Source organism: Podarcis cretensis (assembly GCF_951804945.1).
Source record: "Podarcis cretensis genome assembly, chromosome: 1".
NCBI classification, from domain to species: Eukaryota; Metazoa; Chordata; class Lepidosauria; order Squamata; family Lacertidae; genus Podarcis; species Podarcis cretensis.
Genome location: NC_137170.1, coordinates 85,549,648 through 85,572,590, shown reverse-complemented (window position 1 = coordinate 85,572,590; position 22,943 = coordinate 85,549,648). Strand labels below are relative to the sequence as shown.

Here is a 22,943-nt window from a genome sequence, read left to right as displayed (position 1 = left end):
TGGTCAGACCTCACCTGGAGTACTGTGTCCAGTTCTGGGCACCACAGTTCAAGAAGGACACTGACAAACTGGAACGTGTCCAGAGGAGGGCAAACAAAATGGTCAAAGGCCTGGAAATGATGCCTTATGAGGAACGGCTAAGGGAGCTGGGCATGTTTAGCCTGGAGAAGAGGAGGTTAAGGGGTGATATGATAGCCATGTTCAAATATATAAAAGGATGTCACATAGAGGAGGGAGAAAGGTTGTTTTCTGCTGCTCCAGAGAAGTGGACACGGAACAATGGTTCCAAACTACAAGAAAGAAGATTCCACCTAAACATTAGGAAGAACTTCCTGACAGTAAGAGCTGTTTGACAGTGGAATTTGCTGCCAAGGAGTGTGGTGGAGTCTCCTTCTTTGGAGGTCTTTAAGCAGAGGCTTGACAACCATATGTCAGGAGTGCTCTGATGGTGTTTCTTGCTTGGCAGGGGGTTGGACTCGATGGCCCTTGTGGTCTCTTCCATGATTCTATGATTCAGTAAGGAGTGCTTTGTCCAGGAGCCCAGATGAGGGACAATGGGCTATAGCACCCATCCAAAATGGCAGTCCTGGAGGGATTGATCTGATGTCTGTCATAGGGTGACACTTAACCCAGAGTTAACCCAGATGAAATAATAAACCAGAAGGTTGGGTGGTTGATTCAGGATACATATCTGATGCCTTCTCCAAAACCTACTTAATCAAGTTTTGATTTGCAATCAATAAAGTTGTGGCCACTTTGAACCCAATACCAGTTGTCTTATGCCTTATTATTTCCCTTTCTTTAGGCTCCATTGGTCACATGGTCCCTGCGCCTGGGTCCACAATTGGTGTCTGAATTTGTCCCCGCACTGCACTGCACCGTCCCTTTCCCTTTTTGTGTCCTGTCTTTTAGATTTTATGGACTGTATTGTTAGAACTGACTGGGAAAAAGCCATTCCAGGAACAAGGAACAATTGCTCCACACAAATAAATAAATAAATAAATAAATAAATAAATAAATAAATTTCTATGATTCTTCTTTCGACAGTCTCTCAGTTATGAGACTCCCGAACAAAGACTTTAGTGACTATTGTTCTCCGGAGGGCATTCTTCACATCTTTGTTTCTCAGACTGTAGATTAAGGGGTTCAGTACAGGGATTACAATGGTGTAGAAGACAGAGATGTATTTGTCAGAGGTGGGTGAGTACCAGGAGCTTGGGCGGGAATAGATGAAGAGGAGTGTGCCTTCATAGATGATGACGGAGGTCAAGTGAGAGGCACAGGTGGAGAACGTCTTGCTTCTTGCTGTAGCGGAGTGCATCTTCAGGACCGAGATGACAATGAGGACGTAGGAGATGATGATGATGATGGAGGACATGATTTCCACTGAGCTCCCATATGTGTAGAGCAGGAGCTCATTGAGGGAGGTGTCTGAGCACGACAGCTTCAGAAGCAATGGGAGGTCACAGAAGAAGTGGTTGATGACATTTGGGCCACAGAAGGAGAGCCTGAAGGCAAAGCAGGTGTGGACCAAGGTAAGAGAGGGCAACCAGCAGGAAGCAGAGCCTTGGTGACATGATGATGGTATAAAGAAGTGGGTTACAGATGGCTACGTACCGATCATATGCCATAGTAGCGAGGATGAAAGACTCAGTGTCAGCAAAAGTGCAGAAGAAATAAAACTGCAGTCCACAGCCGGCGTAAGAAATACCCTTTTTCGTTACCAAGAAATTGACGAGCATCTTTGGGACGATCACAGAGCAATAGCAGAGGTCAACCAATGACAAATTGCTAAGGAAGAAGTACATAGGGGATTGGAGCTGGGGGCTGGTTCTGATCAGAACCATCAGCCCAATGTTCCCCAGCAGAACCAAGCTGTAGAGCGTCAGGAATACCATGAAGAGGACGACTTGAATAGCTGGGCTGCTGGCAAAGCCTAAGAGGACAAAGTGGGTCACCGTGGTTTCATTACCATCTGACATCTCTTTGCAATATGTTAGGTACTGGAAGGAGGTAGAAGCTGGACTGCAGAACTCAGTGTGCTTAGGGAAAGAAAGGCAACAGGCTTTTCAATAAAGCAGGCACCACAAAAGTAGGTCAGCAGCTACGACAATAAAGAAAGGAAGGTGTCAATTTCAAATGGGCAGCACCGTATAATTAGAAAGTAGCACTGTTAGGTGGTCATGGGAACAAATATTCAGAGGATGGAAATCAGTTATAGTCACCGACCTGTATCAGGAAACGATATGGGCCATTGTTTCTCTCCTTTCCTTTCATCTGTTGTTGTCTTCTGCTAACTAACACACAGCTGGGGAAGGAACTCCACCCTCCTCCTTACTTCATGCTGAATGTCTCGGCTTTTGTCAGGATTCTAAACAAACAAACAAACAAATTTGTATACCGCCCTGTATGTGCAGGTCTCAGGGTGTTTACAACATAAAATCACAATATCAAAATACATAACAAAACCAAAAAACAACCCAGTAACCCCTCCCTCCTGAACACATTTTAAAATGGCATTGAATGTTCATCAGCCAAAGGCCTGGTTAAAGAGTAACCTTTTTGCCTGGATGAAGGAGCCATCCAGGATGTGGATGGATGGAAGTGAAAGGAATCTCTCCTAGTTTCAACAAAAAGAACTCACTCAGTACTCCCAAGGTATCTGCACACATCCACTTCACCTTAAGGACAGGACTCTGTGTATGCACAGAGGCTATGTTTCTTGAATCTAAAAAACACACAAATATGCCGGTCATAATATAGAAATGGAAGTATGGGAATGACTGTGGAACACGGATATAAAATTTACAGCATGTTATGGTTTAAAGAGAGAATTATATGAAAATGCTATATAAACGATACCTAACACCTAGTAGATCGGCAAAAATGTATAAAAATGTAATCTTACAGATTGCTCCGTGAAATTCAGTTAGCCATCTGATGGTGCATAGGTTCTGTTGCTGTTGCCACAAAGAGCCTCAATATTAGTTAATTAATGCTGAAAAATAAAATTGTGATAGTTACTCTTCTGAACAAAAATGCAGACCCATTCAACATACCTTTGGCTCCGTTATTTTCCTTCTCTGAATTCACAATTTGCTCCTAAGCTGGAAAAAATGCTATATATGCTCCTTTTTCGAGCCCTTGGGGCATAACCTCTGAAGGATATGGCACCATAAGATCTCAGGAGTATTGTCTGCAGAGCATGGTAATTAAACCCTGACAGTTTTGTGCATTTTGCAGAGTTATTTTAAAGATAATGAAGTGCTTCTTATGAATCATACTATGAAATCTGTTTTAAGCTCCAGTTTTTACAGTTGAGATCCCATGCTTAATTGTCACAATCAATCAATAGTCTCTGGACTTGCTGACACAAAGCAAGCATTCCTTGCCACACATATGCTCAGCTGCTCCTTACAGTCAAGCTCTCCTGCTTGCCATCAGGCTATTCAGAAGGTTCTGAAGTGGGACTATTAAACAGCTGCCCCCTTTCCCCCAGTCAGACTGCTGCTTCCTTTCCATTAAGCTACAGCAGGGGGAGAGATGGAATTGTAGAAGCTCTCTATAAGCTCAGCAGAGGGATCAGTGACTTTCAGCTTCCTGAGCTCATTCCCTTCCAGCAGGTTGTTCCAAGAATGCTGCAATTAAAAACTAGTGCTGAGTTTGTCCCCCCCCCCCATTCTTCTCATACCCTCTTCCTTCGTGTTATCCCTTTTTAGATTGTATTATTGATATCTGTGAGCTGCTGTGGGAACCTTTGATTTTGGATGAAGAGTAGAGTAAATATTATCCATAGGCTCTGCTTCGAGGCATTATGGACCATGTCTGTAGCAGAGAGCCTGCCTTATAGGTGTAAGCTCATCCTGTGATGTGGATTTCTGTTTGCACTGGGTTCCACATCACAGTCTACGCATGGAAATCGCGCTGCCCTCTACAGATATATAGAGGGACAACAAGGGATGCAGCTGATGGGGATGCAATAGCAGAGGTGGGATCAGCAGCTGGAACCCTTCTCTTCTCCACTTTGGGGATGCTAATCTAATGAGGGGAATGCTTGAGCAGGACTAGAGAAACATGTTTCTCCCTCTCACCCTCTCTTAGGTCCTGGGTGCAGGTATGAGAGGTCAACGGGATGCAACAGCCAAACTTCTGGCAGTGGCGGAGCTTCATGCTCTGGCATGGGGGGGTGGAGAGCAGGCAGGGGCGGGGCTGGCGTGTGTTCTGGGGCGTTGCGTTGGTCCAGGGGGTGTGGTGCTCCACCCGTAGGGGCGTTGCGCGCCTCCTGGGGGCATGACATGCCTGTTGGAATATTCCGTTCCACCTTAAGAACAGACGTGTGGAATTGTTGTATGTAACATGTCTGTTTCCACTCCAGCACAGCTTGCTGGGGACTTCCGTTTTGTGTATAGCTTTTGCTTTTGCTGTCTTGCTTTGGACACGAAGGAGATTGGATATGTTTTCCTTTTGTCCTGATGTATGCTGAATAAACTGCTTGTAAATATGCTCACACATACTCTCCTGCCACTTCTATTGTGTAGCGTTATATCTGCTGATAAGAGCGTGCCCTAGCTTTTGAAGTTCGGGTCGCTGATTCATGCTGCACCAAGGACTGGAGTTCATCCGGGACACTGGCTGGTGGTATGGAGCCAGCTGGGGGCCTGCCAATTGCACCCGCTTCCTTGGTTGTATGCCAACAGTGCCGCCCATAGGGGCGTGGTGCCCAGCACGAGTGGGGGGGCAGCCACAATGGCACCCTGCTGGGATCGTGCTGTCGGGGGCAGTGCACTCCCCCCGCATGCCTCTTCCTCCGCCAGTGACTTCTGGTAGCAGTTAAGAACATAAGAAGAATCTTGCTATGGTCAATGGTCCATCTCGCCCAGCCTCCTCTTCTTACAGCGGTCAACCAGAGGCCTCTTGGGAGGCTCCCAAGCTGGACTTGAGCGCACTAGCGCTCTCCCCACTTGTGTTCCTCAGGGGCACAACTGCCTTTGACAGGGAAGGTTGACATCAGGGTTAGTAGGCATCTTATGAATTTGTCTATGACTCTCTTTCATCCCAGTTAGCATCCATCACTGCCTCTTACAGGAGTGAATTCCATAGTTTAACTACCGGTATGTGCTGTTGGAAATTATTTTGTTGGTACTGAATCTTTTAGCAGGATATCCTCCTTCTCGTATTATGAGAGAGGGAGAAAAACTTCCCTCAACCCACTTTCTCCAAATGGTGCATAATCTTATACCTCTCTATCATGCTCCCATTCCTTATTTTTGTTCCAAACTAAAAACATTGTAACCATTCCATGATTAATTTGGGTTGCCCCTTTTTGAAACTTTTCCACCTCTACAATATTCTTTGTGAGGCAAGGCGACCAGAATTATACACAGTATTACAAATGTGGTTGCATCATAGATTTATATACAGTGGTACCTCGGGTTAAGAACTTAATTCGTTCTGGAGGTCTGTTCTTAACCTGAAACTGTTCTTAACCTGAAGCACCACTTTAGCTAATGGGGCCTCCTGCTGCTGCCGCGCCACCTGAGCATGATTTCTGTTCTCATCCTGAAGCAAAGTTCTTAACCCGAGGTACTATTTCTGGGTTAGTGGAGTCTGTAACCTGAAGCGTATGTAACCTGAAGCGTATGAAACCCGAGGTACCACTGTACTAGTATTATAATGCTGGCAGTTTTATATTTCTGTCTGCTTCTGCTGCCTCCTTCCTTCACTGGCCTCAGGACTCCAGCATTGCTTTCCACCCACCTGTCTCCATAAAGTCATGGGTGAGCATGAGCCTGATTGCATACATGTACTGAGAACGCTCCTCATCTCTCTCTGCACTTTTTCTACCTCTCCTCTCCTCGGCCCTTTTGCCTGCCTTATCTCCTCTGCCTCTGAGCAGCTCAGCCAATGGCAGCCAGCGGCCTTTCCACCTGCTTCGTCTCTCTGTGACCTTATGGTAGTTCAACCAATCACCAACAGAGACTTTGCTACTGCCACAAAATGCCTTACAGCTTTACTATGTAGAAAATACATTTGTTTATTCGTGGTAGTTGTTTTTTTATAGTAATTTCTTATTTTGCTTTAAACAAATACATATAAATATAGACAACCAAAATTACAAAATAAAATTCCTTAATAATAGTAATAATAAAAAAAACTACAAAACTACAAAAAATATCAAAGTACATGGCATAGAACATAAGCCACTATGGGAAAGAAAAAAGAAAAGGAAAAAGGAAAAAGGAAAAAAAAGGGGAAAAAAAGGCAAGATGAGCCAAAACAGGAAAGCTCATCTATTGTACACTTCCATTAAGTTCACAACAGATCATTATTCTTATCAGTTCTCTCTGTCTGCATTCCAAAGGAATCCCTCATCTTGGTGTCAGGGAGCATTTCTCTATGCGGTATCATTCTAAACATAGACAGGTCTTTCTTGTTGAGCCCTTGTCCCCTAAATAATTATTTAAACACTCCCCTTCTTGTGAGAGTGGTAGTCTCGTAATCTGGGGAACTGGGTTCGCGTCTCCGCTCCTACACATGCAGCTGCTGGGTGACCTTGGGCTAGTCACACTTCTTTGAAGTCTCTCAGCCCCACTCACCTCACAGAGTGTTTGTTGTGGGGGAGGAAGGGAAAGGAGAATGTTAGCTGCTTTGAGACTCCTTAAAGGGAGTGAAAGGTGGGATATCAGATCCAAACAACTCCTCCTCCTCCTCCTCCTCCTCCTCCTCCTCCTCTTCTTCTTCTTCTTCTTTCACCCATTTTTTAGGTTTGTCTTGTATTGCATCTGTCAGCTTTGCGAGCTCCAAGTACTTGCACAATTTGACTACCCATTCATCTTATTGGGTGTATTTTTATCTTTCCAGTGTTTTGACACTATAACCCTTGCTGCTGACGATGCATACATAAATAGCCTGGTTTTATTTTTGTGAATATTATCTGAAACCATTCCTAGTAAAAATTCTTCCGGTTTCTTGCTAAATTGTTATCTATCTCTTTATCTCTTCATAAATCATATTCCAAAATCTTTGTATCTCTAGACAGGACCACCGCATATGGTAGTATGTTCCTATCTGTTCCTTACATCTTCAGCACTTGTTATTGTTTTATTTATTTATTTTTGCAAGTTTTACAGGGGTCAGGTACCACCTATAGTACATTTTCATAAGATTTTCCCTTATAAGGAAGCAAGCAGTGAATTTTATATTTTTAGTCCATAATTCATTCCAAATATTGGGTTTGATCATATGTTGTGAGGGATGACCCCCTTTTAGCATTCCACTCGCAACTTCTTAATTTTATCTGTTTGTTAGTTCCCCCTTTTTTTGTTTCTGATGTATTGTTGGGGCTTAAATAACCCCTTTCTCACTCTATATATTGGGGGGGGGGAACGCACCTTGAATTTGTGTCAATATCTTACTGGAGAGTCCAGGGCTAGCTCATGGGGTCTGGAGGTGAAGGCACCGGAGGGCAGTCTCGCTCCTTTGCGCTGAGGTTCTCCCCTAAATTTCTTCTTTTTAAAGTGTCTTAAAGTCCAGGTCTAGTGTGGGGAAACCCCTTTTTGCGCCGCTGAGCCTCTGCTCCTGGGAAATCCACCCGAGTAGGGGCAACTTACGCCTCCTGTTACTCCTGCTTTGCCTCTCCAGGTGCTGGGTCTGTCTCAAGCAGCTCAGAGCTCAAACTCCCACCCGACGCTGAGCGCGCTAGTAATTTCATATCAGGTCATGTATTCCAACATAGCAGCAAATAGTAAAATAAAGCCAATTTTGACCTGAGTCCATGATTTGGATAAATGCAGTGTTCCTTGCTGCCAGTTCCAGATCAAAGGATGGCAACCAACGAAATAGTTATGTTATTGCAAAGGCTTCTGGCTGTGCAATGGAACTTAACTTCTCTCTCCACTTCCCATGTCCATCCCCTAAATAAGCTCTGGGGGTTCTCCAGCCCTCTGGAGCAGATTTGGGGGAAGTATAAGGGTATGCAGGGAGAGAAGAGGGAGAAAAAGTTCTATAGTGCTAATGGAAATTCTTGAGCCAATGGAACTTCTTCATTGGACAGCACCCCGAGGGTGCGACAACACTGCCTATGCAGGATGATAGTATGTTCCAACCTTCTGCTGGCTGGGTGAGGTCTGTGCTTGTTTTTGGAGGCAGGTGGCGCTGTGGGTTAAACCACAGAGCCTAGGGCTTGCCGATCAGAAGGTTGGCAGTTCGAATCCCCGCGATGGGGTGAGCTCCCGTTTCTTGGTCCCAGTTCCTGCCAACCTAGCAAGTAGATAAATAGGTACAGCTCTGGTGGGAAGGTAAACGGCGTTTCTGTGTGCTGCTCTGGTTCTCCAGAAGCAGCTTAGTCATGTTGGCCACATGACCCGGAAGCTGTACGCCAGCTCTCTCGGCCAGTAAAGCGAGATGAGTGCTGCAACCCCAGAGTCGTCCATGACTGGACCTAATGGTCAGGGGTCCCTTTACCTTTACCTTCTATGCAGTGGAGTTCACCTCAGCCTCAATACTCAAGTTAAATTGCTCCATTTGAGCAGCTCTCATTTTTTTTTTGGGGGGGGGGGGAATGTGCTGGACTAGAGATTTGTCCCACCCTGTATATTGCAGTGTGTAGAGCAAATAACCAAAGCCCAATGCTGCGCTCCCTCAACCCTTGCTCATGGGACTGGCATTGCACCCTGAAGCTATTTTGTCCACTAGCAATCAAGATGGATCTTGGATGGTCCTCCACTTAACTTGCTTAAAGGGGAACTGGTGACAAGGAAGCACAGCGGACCATTCTTTGAATCCTTCAGCCAATCAGAAAGAGATAAGATAAGTCAGATTTTCTGACTAGCCAACCTCTAACCAAATATTGCTGCTGCTATTTCTTTGTCTGTTTTATTTTTGTTTTCTTCTTTGCTTTTTTCCTAAATGTTCTTTGTGTGTATGTGTTGAATTTAAACCAATAAACATTAATAAATAAAAAACCAAAACACACCCACCAAGTATTGCTTTAAGGATAAGGCTGACTTTCAAAGTGCAATCACCAGATACTACTACTACTGTACTACTACTACTAATTTATTTATACCCTGCCCATCTGGCTGGGTTTCCCCAGCCACCCTGCGTGGCTCCCAATAGAATATTAAAAACATAAAAAACCCAAACATTAAAAACTTCCCTAAATAATGATGTATAAGGTTGGGAGCTTTTCTCATTCTTCCCCTAAATTTTCAGGTTTTGGTAATATTTTAAAATATATTTTCCTAAAAGAAATTATGAAAGCCAAACCTAGATTTATTCATGTCATATTTCAGTTCAGAAAGAACCAGATTTTTTTTTTAAAAAAAACATTTTATTGGATTTTATAATTTTATGACACTAAAAATGAAAACCATTAAGTAAGACCTAGATTTTCTGGTGGTCAGGACAGTGTTCTTTGTGTGTGTTAGGTCTCCAGCAAGCATTCCTTCATGAATCCCAGATTCTCAAGCAATCAAGGGTGACCAGTTCTTCATGTCATGCATATCTTACTCTACAGTGTGCTACATAGTAATTATTGTCTAGGTTAATTTATTCTAATGAGTGTTTTGGGTACAATCCTGCATACAAGCTACTGCATTTAGCACTACCTATTTCTATCCCCCAATTTCTTAAACACTCTTAACAGTGCATTAGATCACACACTTCAATAAAATGGCTCAGTTTGTCAGAGTTTAGTATTTATAAGCTTCTCATGCTCCACCTGAAAGATAATTTCAGTGTTTGAAATCTTCTCAAGGCATTTTTCACTTCCTTATTCCTCAGGCTGTAGATCAAGGGGTTAAGCATGGGAATCACCACAGTGTAGAAGACAGAAACCCATTTGTCCTGGTCCATGGCATAGTTAGAACTCGGCCGAAGATACATGAAGACTGTTGTTCCATAGAAGACAGTGACAGCCACCAGGTGTGAGGCGCATGTTGAAAAAGCCTTTCGCTTCCCCTCTGTTGAGTGGATTTGCAGGATTGCAGACAGGATGAAGGCATATGACACCACAATTTCCACTGAAGTGAATATGCCCAGGACTGTAGCAAATACAAAGAGAACCATTTCATGGATGCTTGTGTCAGTGCAGGAAAGCGCCAATAGCGGGGGAACATCACAGAAGAAATGGTTGATGACAGAGCCGCAAAAAGATAGCATGAAAGTGGAAATCGTTTGGGTCATTGCATTTATGAAGCCAACCAGGTAGGATCCAGCCACCATCAGAGAACACATATTGGGAGACATAGTAGCCATATACAGCAGAGGATTGCAGATAGCCACATACCGGTCATATGCCATTGCTGCCAGGAGGATGCACTCGGTGCTTGCACAGAAGACGAAAAAATACATCTGCACAGCACAGCCTTTGTAGGAAATGGTTTTCTTCCCTGCTAAAAAATTCTCCAGCATTTTAGGGGCAATGGCTGAGGAATATCCAAAATCTAGGAAGGACAAATGGCTGAGGAAGAAATACATTGGTTTCTGGAGTTGAGGGTCGATCCTGATTAGGAGGATCATCCCAATATTCCCGGTCAGGGTGACTAAATACATAACTAATATCACAATAAAGCAGAGTGCTTTCAGTTCACGACTGTTCACTAATCCCAAGAGGACAAACTCATTTACCTTTGTATGGTTTTTGCTATCCATTTCTCTGCTATGTCAATCATCTGTTGATTATATCCACTTTGCTGATGAAATCTGATCTGTAATTCAGAAAAAGGGTACGTTGGTAGGGAACCACGCTTGCAGCCTGGAGCTCTGAGAGCAGAATTCTTTGGCTGCTACCGGAGGTGGCAAAGGAAAGCACAATGCTAATACAGGCAGACATGAGGTTGACTGGATGAGACAAAAGTGGATAGAATTTTCAGGCACTTGGGCCTCCCTTCATGGTAAATGAAGTTTGTCTGATTACAGGCAAATAGGTCCATGGACGTTTGTGCTCGTCAACTTTAAAATTTGATAGAAAGAAAGAAAGAAACAAATGAAGGAAAAGTCTATAACTTTTTTAAAAAATTGGGGGCAGAACTAAATTAATTTTGAAGGAAAGTGCTCTGCAGGCATGAATCCTGTCAAATTTCAAAAGGATAGCTACAGTGCTAGGTACCCTTAAATTTGAGTTTGGGGTGGAAAGTACTAAAAGGGATTGATTTTTTCTGGTAAAATCATCTCCTCTCATTACAAGCTGGACCTGTCAGTCATAGTGGAGCTTCCTTTCTGCTCTCTTCCCACAGTGGCGTATGATCTCCCTTCTTCCACAACCCCACTCTAGTGTTATGGCACTATGGTATACTTAGAGACATCATTATTGCTTTCAGAAGACACTTGTCTGCATTTTTAAATGCCTCAAGCACCACAGCATGCTTCAGGGGTGTCCAGTTCAACCTATGCCACCATGTACAGATCCTACATTACACCCCTTTGTCTCAAGATTCAGGAATCACTCTTCTATTAGATGCACCACTGATCTGATTTGGTCTAAAGCAGCTATTCTCCAGTGCAATTGGAAGCCTGCAAGGAGAATCTATATCTCACTAAAAGATTCCTGCATTGCAGAGAGTTGGACTAGATGACCCTTTTGATTCCTTCCAACTCTACAATTCTGATTCTGTGAAAAGCTTTATGCACTGTGGATAACTGAGGTTTGTGCCACTTCTCTTGCATGCTGCAAGCTGTGTCCTGTTTCCAGGTTTAATCAAAATTGTCTGACATAAAGAAGTCTGCGAAAATCTTTCCTTCCGTCAGTATTTCCCCCTCTGCTCAGTATAGTCCAGCTTTTCACAATTTGCAAATCTGTATTAGATGTGCTACTCCAGGGCACATTTTCTGCAATAGATTAAAGCAAGGGAGATAATTTATCACTGCCTCTCATGTGTAGTGCCCAGTTTGAACATTGCAAAAAACATTCATTATCTCTCATAAGTAAATATAATATTGACTCACTTTTGTTCTGTGGCATTCCTGAATTATTTTAAACAACATGGATATTGGTGATATAATCTTTTCATTTGCTAGGGATCTCTGGAAACCATTTTGTGTCCACACCAAGAGTGTAGTAGAACTGATCTTGAAATTTCTGATATTAAAGCAGCATTCATAGTGATAGAATGGCTCTTAGAGACCTCTCTCATGTGGAATATCCCTTGTGAGCAAATCTCCTGATTCCTTCTAATGTTCACTAAACAAAGTGATAAAATTGATTCTCAAGGGCTATTGCACTGATGCTCTACGAAATCTTCACAGATTCAGAGAAATGTTGGTCACTGAATGTTACCAAGAAGGTAATTTTCTTTGCAAAATGTGGAATATAGGAATCTGTCATTTGCTGAATCAGGCCATTGCTTCATTTGTCTCAGTACTCTTTTTTCTAGAAGAAATGGTGCTTGTAGTTACCACACAAGGGAGGGCTCTCAGATCCTGCCAGAGAATGCTCTGGGCAGAAGCTTTTGGAAGGAGATGAAAAAAAAGTGCCAGTAATGTGTACTGTTGTGTACCGCCACAAAAAGTACGAAGTATCAGATACACCCGATACAGGGAACATATCTGACATGCTGGCAGGAGTGGATGGGAATTATAATAGAACAATATCTGGAGGATTGCAGGTTCACCACTCCTGATTTACGCTGACTGGCACTGTCTTAAGCAGGGCTGCTTCCTAGTCCTTGGCAAAGCTACGGATTGAACCAGAGATCTGGAAGCAAAGTGTGTGCTCTACTCTTCCTAGCTCTGATTCTTCCCCACTGTGTTGTGCAAGGCTTACGGAGGTATTTCCAAAATCATCCCAAGTTTGGTTCACTGGGATCCCAAGGGGAGACCCACTATTACATTATAGGCTAAGCTACAAATGTCAACACAACTCACATAGTCTGTCTGTGTAGAGGTTTTTATTATTATTATTATTATTTATACCCCGCCCATCTGGCTGAGTTTCCCCAGCCACTCTGGGCGGCTCCCAATCAGTGTTAAAAACAGTACAGCATTACATATTGAAAACTTCCCTGAACAGGGCTGCCTTAAGATGTCTTCTGAATGTCAGGTAGTTCTTTATCTCTTTGACATCTGATGGGAGGTTGAGTGGGACCACATCTGCTGGTTCCATTTTCAACCTCCACACATTCAGAGTAAGATGAGAACTGGCTCTGTGCGTGTACATAAGAACAATGGCCCATCTAGTCCAGCATTCTGTATTTACAGTGGTCAACCAGATGCCGGAGGGAAACTCCCAAGCAGGAGTCAAGCACAAGAGTAGTTTCCAGCAACTGGTTTTCAGAAGCAATGCTGCATCTAACTGTGGAGTCAGAGCATAGCTATAGACTAGTAGGCTAGTAGCCATCAATAGCCCTCTCTTCCATGAATTTATCTAATCCTCTTTGAAAGTCACTTCATTAATTCCAATAAGGACTTAGCCACACTTCCTCTTGTCCTGCTCTTGTTCCCCTGGGGAAAACCACTCTTTAGCGATCAATCAGAGCAAACAGCAATTTGGGTTTTCTCCAGATGGATGTTTGCTCTGATTTAGCACTAAAGAGTGAGTTTTTTTCTAGGAAAGGAGCAGGGCAAGGAGAAAACTGTTTGGACCCATGCTTTCAAGGCATGGGGCAAGTGGAAAAGTGGACAAACCCTGAGTCTACTTTAAGTAAAACTTAATTGAACATACACACACACATTCCTCCTATTCCCTATACTCCCCAGTGCCCCTAAAAATTGGCTCCAGAGAGTGGGGTGGTCTCCCAGAAGAGGAAAAGGGCTGCAAGGGGGAGAGCAAATTGGCAAAACTCCTTTCCCTCCCTGTTAACAGAGGTATCTGCTAAAGCAATGGTCCTTCAGTGAATGCAAGAGCATCAACTGGCTCATCACCTTCTTTGTGTGCCTCCTCCACAAGATGTCTGGAGGGTGGCAACATGAGAATGGGCCTTTTCTGCAGTTGCTCCCTGTTTGTGGAATGCTCTCTCCAGGGAGACTCGCCTGGCACCTTCATTATACACCTTTTGGTGCCAGGCAAAAACATTGCTTTTCTCCCAGGACTTTGGACTTTTAAACTGTGTGTCAGGGGACTGGGCAGAGGAGGAATGGTGGAGACTGCCTCCCCAGCCTGACCCTTCCAGAGATGAAGAAGACAGTTGAGAATTACAACAGGGGTTTGAGGAGATGACAGCTCAGAGGCAGATGAGGGGAAAAGCTGGGAAATAATGGGAGAAGAGGGGTGACAACTGACGGACACAGTGTCTTTAGAAAGCATTCCATTCTAAAAACCTTTGTCAAAAAACCAGAATCTTTCCTGCTCAGAATTTTAGATCATGATATAAGAGAGGGAAATTGGAGATTGTTTGTGTATGCGACAACAGCAGCAAGAATCTTATTAGCACAAGTACGGAAAACAGAGAAAATGCCAACATAGGAAGAATGGCAAGCCAAGCCATTCCAAGACTACGTGGAACTGGCCATGCTGACAGAGAGGATACATGGGAGAGACAACATCGATTTCAAAAAGGAGTGGGAACCATTTATAAACTATATAAAAAGACAATATAAAGACTTGGACCCATTGGCAGGTTATGACTAAACTTTCACAACAATATAAGAGGTAAAACCAGCAGGGTATAGAATTTGTTTAATAAATCAATACAGAAATATGGGGGAAGCCAAAGGGGGGGGGAGGGGAGAAATATGGATATATAAATTGTTCAGTTAAGATTTGTGGAAAATTTGTTGTTATAATTTGAAAATTCAATAAAAATTAATATATATATATTTCAAATAGAAAGCATTCCAGACCCCCCTCTCCCAGAATCCAGTGAACACTGAAAGTAGGAGAGCAGAGAGCTCAGAGGCAGAGGGCACTTCTCAGTACCCGTACTGATGGTGCATGAAGAAAGAGAGGGAGGAGGTGGAGACTCACTCGGGGCAATGGCATTATTCCAAGAGGTTGCATTTCCAAGCCTAGCTTTGTGGATATTGAATAAAAAGCAGTTGGTAAGAACTTTTCCTTGTCTTATCCATTCCTGGCAACCTGCCGTTGGGGGCGGGGGGGGGGGTTGGATCCTCTAATGCCTGACACTTCGTGCTTTTTTCTTCTTCCTGCATTAATTCTGAATTGGGACCCAGCATGGTGCATACAGAAGCAGAGCTTTGCATGAGAGAAAAAGGTGGAAGGGAAATAATAACACTTTACCAAATTACTTTCGCCAAATAAGATTTTTATACAGTGGTACCTCGGGTTAAGAACTTAATTCATTCCGGAGGTCAGTTCTTAACCTGAAACTGTTCTTAACCTGAGGTACCACTTTAGCTAATGGGGCCTCCCGCTGCTGCTGCGCCGCCACCACATGATTTCTGTTCTCATCCTGAAGCAAAGTTCTTAACCTGAGGTACTATTTCTGGGTTAGTGGAGTCTGTAACCTGAATATATAGATATCCTGTATTTGAAATTTAAATAAATAAATAAATAAATAAATTCTACCCTGCTTCTTTTCCCTGGATTGTCTCACTAGATCTGGCTGTGGATGTGTTCCATATAGTATGAGCTAAGCACCTCCCTTGCCATTTTGGTAGCATTTATTAGTTTCCCTTGACTGGGGAGCTAGTTACTACTGTTGATGGAAATTACAGAGGCATATATGCGAAACTGTCAGTAGAGCTGGTTAGCTGATTCTGACTATAAAGTGATCAGGGAGGCAAGCAACCCACAGCTTAAAAAAATCTACGAAAACAAAATAGGAAGTTTAATTGCTAGGATATTCACACAACAGTGTATTCACACAAGGGGTATTCAGGTGCCTCAGGGACACTATCCCAGAAGCCACCAAATGGCATTTAAGACCTCTTGGTCTACTTACAGATTCTGAAAGCAAAGAAGAAACCACACAGTATACTCCAGGTAAGTTTGCTAATTGAGGAGCAGAAATCTAAGGCCAGACTTACATGTTTTGCCACTTTGAGGTAACTGTTTGCAATCATTTGACCATGGTGAACCATGTGGGATTTTATGTTGAGAACATTAACATCACAGGCCAGCTTGATTACTGAGAGTTACCAAATCCAGAGTGGTTCAAAATCCTCCCAAATCATTCTCTGAGAGCCAGTGTGGTGTAGTGGTTAAGAGCAGTAGATTTGCAATTTGGGGAACCGGGTTCTCGTCTCCACTCCTCCACATGCAGCTGCTGGGTGACCTTGGGCCAGTCACACTTCTCTGAAGTCTCTCAGCCCCACTCACCTCATAGAGTGTTTGTTATGGGGGAGGAAGGGAAAAGGAGATTGTTAGCTGCTTTTGAGACTCCTTCGGGTAGTGATAAAGCGGGATATCAAATCCAAACTACTACTACTACTACTACTATTCTTCTTCTTCTTCTTCTTCTTCTTCTTCTTCTTCTTCTTCTTCTTCTTCTCAGAATATTATTTCATGAAGACTATTTTGAAACATGAATCCATCCATACACACTGGCTTGGCTCTGGAACCATGGATGCCTGGGGCTGTGCACGCTGTGGGGGCATGTGCGGTTGATGTCCCATGTGCCCGCTGCTGCATTTTGTAGGTGTCCGATTCCTATATGGGGAATTTTGTGGGTGTTTGGGCACCCAAGACCTTGATACCTATGAATCTATCTTGAGCCCAATCTAACAGCCAAATTTGACTGAGTTACTTGTACACAACTTAAAAGAGCAGAACTGAGTCTTCTAGTGATTAACTGTCACTCTGACTCTCCACAGTGTTTACTGCCTCACTTCAGCTGCGGGAAATTCTACAGTGCTTATTTTTATCTTTACGCATTTATAAAAATCATTCAGTTTAGTAAAAATAATGAGAATTACATGCAATGAAATAAATAATATATTTGTACCATTTAAATCAGGGGTGACTAACTTTCATCCTGAGGGCCAAACTGATGGTAAGCCATCCTTCTGTGGGATATATGCCAAAGTTGGTTGTGGCCATTGTATATGTGCATCGACACATGCATACATGTTTATTGTGCATACAGATCCCACACACAATAATAAATAATAATACAATTTTATTTATATCCCGCCCTCCCCAGCCGAAGCCGGGCTCAGAGTGGCTAACAACAATAAAAGTAACGCAGTTTACATAAAATCACAATAAATTAATTTAAATGCATTCTAAAATCAATTCATTCTAAAATCAATTCAAAATCAACTTAATGGCAACCATTGGGCTAGAGTTCTATGAGGATTACAGAAGGAGAGAGGGGGTCAGACTGTGCCTTGGCCAAAGGCCTGGTGGAACAGCTCTGTCTTGCAGGCCCTGCGGAAAGATGTCAAGTCCCGCAGGGCCCTAGTCTCTTGTGGCAGAGCATTCCACCAGATCAGGGCCATGGTCGAAAAAGCCCTGGCTCTGGTTGAGGCCAGCCTAACCTCCCTGTGGCCCGAGATCTCCAAGATGTTTTTATTTGAAGACCGTAAGGTCCTCTGTGGGACATACCAGGAGAGGCGGTCCCGTAGGTACGAGGGTCCTAGGCCGTATAGGGCTTTAAAGGTTAAAACCAGCACCTTAAACCTGATCCTGTACTCCACCGGGAGCCAGTGCAGCTGGTATAGCACTGGGTGAATGTGATCCCACGGCGAGGACCCCGTAAGGAGTCTCTCTGCGGCATTCTGCACCCCCTTGAGTATCTGGGTCAGTCTCAAGGGCAGCCCCACGTAGAGAGAGTTACAATAATCAAGTCTGGAGGTGACCGTTGCGTGGATCACAGTGGCTAGGTCAGGGAGAGAGAGGTAAGGAGCCAACTGCTTAGTTTGGTGGACATGAAAAAATGCCGCCTTTGTTATAGCTACAATCTGCGCCTCCATGGAAAGGGAGGTATTGAATATTACAACCAAACTCTTAATGGATGGTGCTGGCACTAATTGCATGCCTTGCAAGAGATGGGAGGTGCATTTACATCTGCCACATTTACAGCTCAAACACATTGCAATTTTTTTTACAATGGGACTGACATATGAAAATGGTGTGAACCCAATAGGATGTGAACCCATAACCCCCGTTCCAGGATTGTACTCAAGTAAAATGTTAAAAAGCATATTTGTTTGCTTTTTTTTCTTGCCTTGCTAGGAAAAGTCAGAAAGAAAATTCCAGAGAAAGAAAACGTCCTTATCTCAGCATCCATTGCAAAAAATAATGGATAAAGGAAATCATTCGGTGATAACAGCATTCATTTTTCGGGGATTCACAGATAATCCAAAAATGCAGCTCCCTCTTTTTATGGTCTTCCTACTGATTTATGTCATCACTGTAATCTGGAACGTTGGGATGATTGTCTTAATTTGTGTTGAACCTCAGCTTCATAACCCCATGTACTTTTTCCTGGGCAACCTCTCATTTGTTGACCTCTGTTATTCCTCAGTCATTGCTCCCAAAATGCTGGCTGACCTCTTAGCTGAGAGTAAAAGTATTGCTTATAATTCTTGTGCTATACAGCTATATTTATTTGGCTTATTTGCTGATGTAGAATGCTTTTTGCTGGCTTTGATGGCCTATGACAGGTACGTGGCCATCTGCAAGCCCCTTCACTATTCGGTTCTTATGTCCAAGAGAGTGTGCAGAAAGCTGATGGCTGTAGCTTACTTTATGGGCATCGTGGATTCAATGATACACACTTGCTGTACATTCCGGCTACCATTCTGCAGGTCTAATGCCATCAATCATTTCTTTTGTGATATACCTCCCCTACTGGCACTCTCCTGTTCTGACACATACATCAATGAGATTCTGATATTTACCTTCCTTAGTTTCATTATAGGAGGCAGCATTGGCATGATTCTTGTTTCCTACATCTATATCTTAGGCACAATCACAAAAATGCACTCCACTGCAGGCAGGCAGAAAGCCTTTTCTACCTGCGCCTCCCACCTTACGGCTGTTGGGCTATTCCATGGGACAATGCTCTTCATGTATTTTCGGCCCAGCTCCAGCTATTCCTTGGACCAAGACAAATGGGCTTCGGTGTTCTATACGGTAGTGATCCCTATGCTCAATCCTCTGATCTACAGTCTGAGGAACAAGGATGTGAAGGATGCCCTGACAAAAGCACTTGACCACATAGAAGTGGTTTTGCTTCAGTATAGTCCTTGGCACATAGAAAGAAAAGGGAATGGTAAAAGGTAAAAGACCCATGGATGGTTAAGACTCAGAGGTGTGACACTTATCTCGCTTCAGGCTGAGGGAGCTGGCGTTTGTCCACAGACAGCTTTCCAGGTCATGTGGCCAGCATGACTAAACTGCTTTTGGCACAACGGAACACTAAGGTGGTAACAACCCCGTCACATATACCATGGGATGCTTCAAAGGCAGTTTGAAAGGAAAACAGGGAGCAGTACCATGCGGTATATGTATGAGGCATCCAACTCTTTCCCCCCTGTAATATTTCTTTTCTCTCAAATTCCCATTAATTTCTCTTGAATATAAACATAAACACAAATATATGTGTAATCTGTAACATTACAAATAAACAAGTTACATCTTTTCAAGAATGAGCTCTAGCATGCTAAAAGTTATTTAAAGTTTCCCTCTGTATCAATTTCTTATGTTCGTGTCTGCCTTTTGTAACTCCTATATGACTAGTTAGGTTTATCATGGAGGAGGGCAGGACCCAGACTGACTCCAGCTACAAAAGCTGAGGCTGTTGAGGCTGCTAGAGACCTTCTTGGTCATGAGTCCTGGAAAACCTGCTCCCTGCCTTGCAGACCTCTTTCCACCTGGCCTGGGAGGGTGAAGCCCAGATTGACTCCAGCTACAAAAGCTGAGGCTGCTGAAAAGAATCTTAGGCTGGTGTATTGTTTAGGGGGTTAATTATTTTTTAAATGTTCTTTTCTTTAAGAATCTGGACTTAAAACTCATGGATTATATGGATTACAAATTGATTTTAATGGGAGATTTTAATGGAGTAGCATCAACATTAATGGATAAAACACAGAGACAGAAAAACCCAAATTCCGGCATATTACCAAAGATTTTCTTTGATATGACTGATAAATACGATTTGTCGGACATATGGAGGCTACGAAATCCAATGGAGAGAGACTATACTTTTTCTCAAATTCAAATCAATCTTTCTCGAGAATCAATTATTTATGGATATCCAGAGGCTTGGTTCCTAGGGTCACTAAAACAGAAATTTGCCCTAAGACTTGCTCAGATCATAATGCAGTGTTTTTGGAGATGAAATTATACCTGCAGGGCTCCTTTAGATGGAGGATGAATGATGAGTTGTTGAGGAATGAACAGACGATTAGTAAGGCCCAAAAGACTCTAAAAGATTATTTTGAACTAAATATGAATACAGAGGTAGAAGCAAGAGTCATTTGGGATGCAAGTAAGGCAGTAATGAGAGGTTTCATCATACAACAGAATTCGATAAAGAAAAATATACAGAATGAGAAAAAAGAAAATTCTGACTCAAATAAAAGACATAGAGAAAGAGTCAATAGATTCCAAAAGAAATTAAAGCATTGCAGATTCAATTTTCTCAAATTATTAACCAGGAAATAGAATGGAAAATTAAAATGATGAATCAGAGAAATTTTGAATCCGCAAATAAATGTGGGAAATTGTTGGCCTGGCAATTAAAAAAGAGACAGAAGCAAAGCACTATTACAAATATTGTATCTGATGGGAAATCTATGGAAAACCCTGCAGATATAAGAAAATGTTTTCAGAAATACTTTAAACAGCTGTATAAAAAAGGTAAAGAAGAGAAGGATAAAATTGAGCAATTTCTTGAGGCAAACGAAATGCAGAAAATTCCCGAGGATAAAAGGTTCCTACTAAATGGCATGATTACAAGACAGGAGGTCAAGATGGCAATAAATAAGATGCCGTTAGGCAAAGCCCCGGGACCAGATGGTCTTTCTGCAAAATACTATAAAATATTGAAAGATTGGTTAATTCAACCGTTGGCAGATGTGTGCAATAAGATTCTAAGAGGGGACAAAGCTCCCGAAACCTGGAAAGATGCATTTATTACTCTGATTCCAAAAACAGATCAAGATAGATCTGATGTAAAAAACTATAGACCAATCTCATTACTTAATGTAGACTATAATTTTTTTGCAAATATTTTGGCCAACAGATTGAAAAAGGTTCTATCAGATTATATACAAAAGGACCAGGCAGGATTTTTGCCTGGGAGACATATGAAAGATAACATTAGAAATATAATTGATATATTAGAAAGACTGGAAACGAAAAGAAATTGTAAAGCAATGTTAATGTTTATTGATGCTGAAAAGGCCTTTGATAATATTTCTTGGTTATTTATGATGAAAAATTTAGAAAGAATTGAGGTTGGCCAGGAATTTCTAAATGGTATTAATGCGATCTATTTTGAGCAAAAATCAAAAATCATAGTTAATAATGTGGTCTCAGAGGAAATCAGAATTGAGAAAGGAACCAGGCAAGGGTGCTGGTTTTCCCCTCTGCTATTTATTTCCGTTCTGGAGGTTTTGTTAAATATGTTGAGGAAAGAGGAGGAGGTTAAAGGCATTGTAGTAGGATCCAAGCAATATAAATTAAAGGCCTTTGCTGATGACTTGGTTTTAACTTTACAAGATCCAGAAACCAGTGCAGTAAAAGCACTGGAGCTGATTCAAGAGTTTGGGCAGGTAGCAGGATCTAAATTAAACAAGAGCAAAACCAAAGTTTTAGAAAGAAAAAAAAGATAATGAGGAAAGAAAAACCCTTTTTGAAAGGACAGGCCTTGTTTCTGTGAAAAAAGTTAAATATTTGGGTGTGAATTTATCGGTAAAGAATTTGAATCTGTATAAAGATAACTATGAAAAATTATGGAATGAAATCAAGAGAGATCTTGAGATATGGTCAAATCTAAAACTTTCATTGATGGGCCAAATATCGGTGGTAAAGATGAATGCATTGCTGAAGATGTTGTTTTTATTTCAAGCTCTACCAATCATTGACAATGTTAAATGTTTTAAAGAATGGCAGAAGGCATTGTCTAAATTTATCTGGCAGGGGGAAAAGCCTAGAATTAAATATAAATTACTTACAGATATAAAAGAAAGAGGGGTTTTTTCCCTACCAGACCTGAAGATATACTTCAAAGCTGCTGCCTTCTGCTGGATCAAGGATTGGATTCAATTAGAGAACGATGATGTGTTAGATTTGGAGGGACTGGATAATCAATTTGGATGGCATGCATATCTATGGTATGACAAGATAAAGGCCCACAGTGGCTTTAAGAATCATGTAATTAGAAAGGCGTTATACAATGTATGGACTAAATATAAAGATCTCTTAGTAAGAAAAACACCAAAATGGATTTCGCCAATGGAAGCACAGGCCCCCAAAAAGTTAAATATGGAAAACAAATGGTTGAGGTACTCAGATTTGTTGTTAGAGGATCAGGAAGGTTTTAAATTAAAACCATTTGAACAAATTAAGGTTAAAGTGAATTGGTTGCAATATTATCAAATTAATGAATTATATAAGATGGATAAGAGAAATGGTTTTGCAACAGAAAAAACCAAATTGGAAAGGGGATTGTTAGATACTAAAGTTAAGAATATGTCTAAAATGTATAATTTGTTGTTGGACTGGCATACAAAGGATGAACAAGTTGAATCGGTTATAATTGATTGGGCAAGAGATGTGGGACATAATATAATGGTGGAGGATTGGGAGAGGCTATGGAAGAAAGGGGTTAAGTTCACTGCATGTACGATGTTAAAGGAAAATATTATGAAGATGATGTATAGATGGTACTTGACCCCTGTAAAACTAGCAAAGATTTATCACAATAGTGATAACCTTTGTTGGAAATGTAAAGAAAAAGAAGGTACTTTTTCCCATATGTGGTGGACTTATTCCAAGGTGAAAGACTTCTGGGAGAAGATATATAATGAACTGAAAAAAATGTTGAAATATACATTTATTAAGAAACCAGAGGCCTTTCTTCTTGGAATAACAG

General features: G+C 42.1%; 3 protein-coding genes across 3 annotated transcripts in view; 1 reads left to right on the top strand and 2 right to left on the bottom strand.

Annotated features, from left to right (window-relative positions):
* LOC307201238 (olfactory receptor 5AR1-like) overlaps positions 1–19,126 on the top strand; it is a gene marked incomplete at both ends in the record, with an annotated part of 36,403 nt that extends 17,277 nt beyond the window's left edge. Inside the window, one exon of the mRNA XM_079950280.1 lies at positions 18,302–19,126. Within this exon, the coding sequence (XP_079806406.1) occupies positions 18,302–19,126 (825 nt within the window). The remainder of the gene's footprint in view (positions 1–18,301) is intronic.
* Positions 1,011–2,412, bottom strand: LOC307214674 (olfactory receptor 5I1-like). The gene is given in 3 exon segments (XM_079973518.1): positions 1,011–1,529; positions 1,531–2,042; positions 2,230–2,412. Coding segments are annotated over 3 exon segments (1,038 nt in total). The 5' UTR covers positions 2,278–2,412; the 3' UTR covers positions 1,011–1,051.
* On the bottom strand, positions 9,656–10,653 carry LOC307214724 (olfactory receptor 5AR1-like; the record flags this gene model as incomplete). Its single annotated transcript, XM_079973658.1, has 1 exon — positions 9,656–10,653. One exon carries the CDS (start codon positions 10,651–10,653, stop codon positions 9,700–9,702), a length of 954 nt encoding a protein of 317 aa, XP_079829784.1. The 3' UTR covers positions 9,656–9,699.
* Positions 19,127–22,943: the final 3,817 nt, after the last annotated feature.